The sequence below is a fragment of the Brachyhypopomus gauderio genome, chromosome 7 (assembly GCF_052324685.1).
Source record: "Brachyhypopomus gauderio isolate BG-103 chromosome 7, BGAUD_0.2, whole genome shotgun sequence".
Taxonomy (NCBI): Eukaryota; Metazoa; Chordata; class Actinopteri; order Gymnotiformes; family Hypopomidae; genus Brachyhypopomus; species Brachyhypopomus gauderio.
The window spans coordinates 10,914,886-10,919,697 of record NC_135217.1 but is presented as its reverse complement, the minus strand read 5'-3'; the positions used below and the strand labels follow the sequence as shown (position 1 = coordinate 10,919,697).

At 44.2% G+C, this 4,812-nt stretch overlaps 1 protein-coding gene across 1 annotated transcript in view; it reads left to right on the top strand.

Moving 5' to 3' along the window:
• The first annotated feature begins 3,918 nt into the window (after positions 1-3,918).
• ncs1a (neuronal calcium sensor 1a) overlaps positions 3,919-4,812 on the top strand; it is an 18,538-nt gene continuing 17,644 nt past the window's right edge. The window contains exon 1 of the mRNA XM_077011631.1: positions 3,919-4,494. Within this exon, the coding sequence (XP_076867746.1) occupies positions 4,431-4,494 (64 nt within the window). The 5' untranslated portion in view covers positions 3,919-4,430. The remainder of the gene's footprint in view (positions 4,495-4,812) is intronic.

The window sequence follows — 4,812 nt, the reverse complement described above, 5'->3', positions numbered from 1 at the left end:
TGGCTGAAGTATTGAAATAATCTGTTGTTATTGCTGCTCCAAGGTCTGTAGAAGTCGCTAGTGCAGGTGATAATGCTGTGATTGTTGAATCAGATTAGAGGAAGTAGAGACCAAGAGAAGCTCTGGTTATCTGCCTGACCTCCTGAAGAGGGAGATTCAGATACAAAGTCACAGTTGATACAGAGTGTAGAATGTAGCTTATCCACAGTTGATATAGAAAAGCAATGATGGCTGGCTTTGCCTCTTGCCTCTTGTTCATGGAAAATTCCATGGTGATGTGTGCATGCCTGGATGTGATCTTGGGGAAAACCAACATTATCGTCTTGTTCCATCAAAAAGGGAACACCTACTTAAATCTATAACCTTCAAAGTTACATTTCAGCCTCCTCTGGCCAAAGTCGGTGTTCCTGGATAACTTCATGTCTGTCACACAGTATCTTGCAGTGTTGGATGGCTGTGGTGCTGCAGTGTTTACCGCCTGAGGGCGAGACGTCGCCTTCACGAGACCACCTCTTTAGAGAGGCTCTGTATAATTTTGAGCAGGCGGAGAAGAAGATGGATCTTTCTATGCCAAACCGAGGCAAAGGGAACTCTTTAAAGAAACACTCTCCACCATAAGGCAATCAGCCTCTCACTCTGATCGGGAAGGCCTCATGTGTAGTGGCCATGGCCCAGTTTCCCTGTTTCTAAGGCGACGCTTGGACAGTTGAACTTGTTTTCCCGGTCCATTTTTGATCATGTTAATCCAGTTATCATCAGGCTTAAAGGTTTGATGAAAACAATCAAATGTGATCTAGTGTGTTATATAAGGTAAGTTGTGTATTGGCTTTTCTGGCTGATGAAGGACCTCTGTTCAAATATCCTACACTGTAATGCAATAAACACAGTTCTGTTATATGTAAACTGGGATTTATTTTGCATGTCTTTACGCAAACATTTGCCACTTGCTGTTTCAAACCAAAGAGGTCTTGAGCACAAACGGCGTCAGCTTCCAGAGCAGTCATGCTGTGCAGGTAAGTTCCATCACGCCACCAACATTGCCGTGGTCCAGCCATCTGGACATGTTCTTTGTTTCAGCACCGTTGCCTTATTAGCGTCCAAACGATGCTGGCACCAGAGGCCTGCACTCCAGACCCTTCATAGCCTGCTGAGGCCTTTTACAGATTCGCAGGCTTCCACGGCCACTCTTGGTGATGGAAAGCAGAAACGTTCAAAGTCTCTCTTTTGACTCCACCTACGGTTCGAGAGAGCTCATGCCCGTTTCGCGGCAGCGAAGGCCCCGCACGACACGGTCGGAGCACGCAGAGCTGACGGGAACATATAGAATGAGAAAGCCAGAAAGGAAATGGCTTCATTAGAGGGAAAAGGGGACATATCAGGAGATGTAACCTACTTTTAAAGTGGTGAGAGCTATTCTAATCTAGGGTAACTGAAGTCTGCCAAGTCAATATTCCGTGTTCTCTGGGGGGAGAATATAGAGTGACACAGCAGGTGATGCTGCTGGCAAAAGCTGCAGGGTGTTGTGGGGCAGCCTGGTGCTGACTCAGGACATTGGATGTTTACATTGTTCCTGACTTATCTTCAACATCTTCCCTATGCCAGCATCTCTGTCTCTGCCACTCGTTCTCAGTGTCACTCTCTCCCCCGTTGTGTTTCTCCTTCTCCTTGACATCTTAACAGCACATTCGGTTTCACTGACGGGACATTTGTCCGTTGAAGCCCCACCGGGAAAGCCCTCGAGACTCAGTTTGCCCATTGTAGGTATTTAGGTATATGGCACAACGATGTCAGCAAGAGGAATGAAAGCGAGGGACATGCCAGCATCATCCAGACGTTCTTGGTGTGTGGTGCAATCAGGGAGCTGATTGGTTAGCTATACAGAAGACGGGTTATAAAGAGAAACAATCAATCTTGTGCACACAGTCACACCTTGACTGTTCAATACATAATAGATAATAATGATCCACCTGCAATGAGTGTACAATGCACACCATATAGAAAATGCAGGTGTGTTCATGGCCCTTGTTCCAACTATTTTACTTATTCAGCTCTAAAAAGATTAATTAATTAATTAATGTAATTTTATTTCATTTATTTAGTCTATTTTAAAATACATGCTATATTTGATTAACATAGCCAAAATGTATGTGTACTCTGACAAACGTTCAATAGTTAGATTATCCCATGTCCTACTGTCCCTCAGTAAAAATTGAGGGTATATTCATAATCAGCATCATTAAGATTGTCCAAGATCACAGAGCCAATACATAGAGATACAGAAAAACACAGAACATGAGCTGGTCCACAGAGCTTGAACAGAATACATGGGGCTTTAACAATGACCAGCCATAAACTGGTCAAACACAGGGTATATATAACAAGAACAAGGAACAGGTGATACTAGTGACAGACGGAAAAAAGGAAATAAGGGGGTGAAACCAAAACAAAGGCATACATGGACATGAAAACCAGGAAGTAAATAGAAACACAAAGCACACAAATGTGTTGCCGTGGGAACTGCGATGCCTGGGAGGGGGCGATAGTGACACCCCTCAACAAGCAAACAAGCCAAATAGCCCTTAACAACAACTACCCCCACATCTAAATAACCCTTCAAACTCCTGAGCACCAGTTAATTCTGTCAATTTAGCCCCCAGAGCCAAATGCCTCTTAATAGCAACTGCCCCACCAGCCAAACACCCACCAAGCACAATATTTCATACCAGCTAAAAACCCTTCAAGCGCAACTATGCCACTGAATTAAAATTACTCCCACAACCACAACTAGTCCATCAGCCAAACCCTAAAACACCAGCTAAATATTCCTGAACTTAAACTACCCCACAGCAAATTGCCCCATAGCAAAAATTGTATCTGTCTAAGCATGCACTAACATTAATTCTGTAGGCTTAGATACAACAATCATTACAGTCTTACAACAGATATCTTATTCAACGCTCATCAGTTCCTCTCCTCGTGCCGGTTGTCTAATCGTGTATTCATTAGGGTGACCACATTCTTTTGTTGCCACACTGGTTGATCATTTACGCCCAACCGTGGGTCACTCTTTCTTCACGTGTGTGTGTGTGTGTGTGTGTGTGTGTGTGTGTTTGTGTGTGTGTGCTTGCATCACAGAAACATATATTCAAGGAGGACACCTTAAGTTTACTTTCTTTATAATCGATTGCATGGCACCTTAACAAGGCCAAAAATGCCCAAACACAGATCTCATATTGATGCTCTGAGTAACTGTTTACCTTGTAAATCTAATAACACAGAAAGTGTTTGGCCGAGTTACACTCGATAAACCAGCATTTTCGTATCTAAAACAGACTGAACCTCAGCAAAGGATACCTGCGTACATCAGAAAGGTTTTTAGGGAAGTATTTCGTTTTTATGACAACTTGTTTCCATGTAGCCTACTCTATAGCACAACAAAATGGGAGCAGTTTGACGTTTGAGATGTTGAAAGCTAAGAGACGTGAGATTTTGGTGGTCTTTTGACATGGGAGGAAAATGTGAGAGACAAGAGAATTAATCAGAACTCTCATTTATTCCATATTTTCTCATCTCTGTTTCAGAAATAATAAGAAAACCTCTTTTCTAATGGTCTGTGTCTAGAATCATCCACCACCCAAGTTATATACACCAGTGGCTTTACAGTTAAAAACTGACCATTTATTTAAGAGTGCAGAAAGACGGTTGGATGACACTGTACCCTAGCAGTCATTTTACCCCTAATGAACCGTAGCCTACCTGGCGACACTTTTAAACATAATGGCAATAACCAAAACACCTCTTAACAAGAACATTTAATATTGTAAAGCTAAAAGAGAATGGCATTCTTAAAGATTGAGTAAAGAAAGAAACGAAAGAGGGAGGAGCGACCGTTGTCAGGGACAACGGCATCAACACAACGCGCAGCGAGAACACACACCCACGTCCTCCCACACGCACACACACTCAACGAGAAAGCCAGGAGTGTGTCTGCTCTCGCCATCGTTAGTCAGACAATGAATTGACTTCCGTCAGCGCAGCCAGCCAGACCGCGGCAAAGATCCAGGACAAGAGTGCGTCTCCTCTCTCTGAAAACCTCCACGCTGTTTCCTCCAAGGACCAGCAGCAATTGGTTGGGGGAAAAGGGAATCGCAGTATATGTTGTAGAACAAGGGATAAGGGGTAAGAAATTACTGCGCTTTTTGCGTTAAAAGCGATTTTTTTTAGCAGTCTACTATTTGCTCCGTTCTTTTTCGGGGAATTCTGTCCCCCGTGTGTGCCGCTGCGCTGTGTATAACAGAACAGGAGGATTTGGCAGAACTGCGCGCGCTCCTCGTGCCTCCGTCTCGCCCTCGGTCTGTGGCTCTAAATGTGAACGGGAAGGGGGCGACTGGGGCAGGGGACTGATTCAGGGAGTGACAGGAGCTGGAGACATGGGTAAATCCAACAGCAAACTAAAACCAGAGGTTGTGGAGGAACTGACCAGAAAAACCTACTGTAAGTCCTACTCTCCTTCACCTCTGTCTGTCTTTCACTCACTCATTCACACACACACACACACACACAATAAGGTTGGCATCCTGTCCACTCCCTGCTATTGTACCAAATGTATTGAAGTGTACCTTACTGTCCTCTGTCTCGCCGACAACGTTTGTTCGGTCTGACTGCCACTCCGTCACAATTTCTCTTAGCCTACAAATAAATCTCAGTTTACTTTATTGGACCAGCCTCTGTTCATCCATGCACCTATGCAATCATCCATCCATCCATCCATCCATCCATCCATCCATCCATCCATCCATCCATCTATCCATC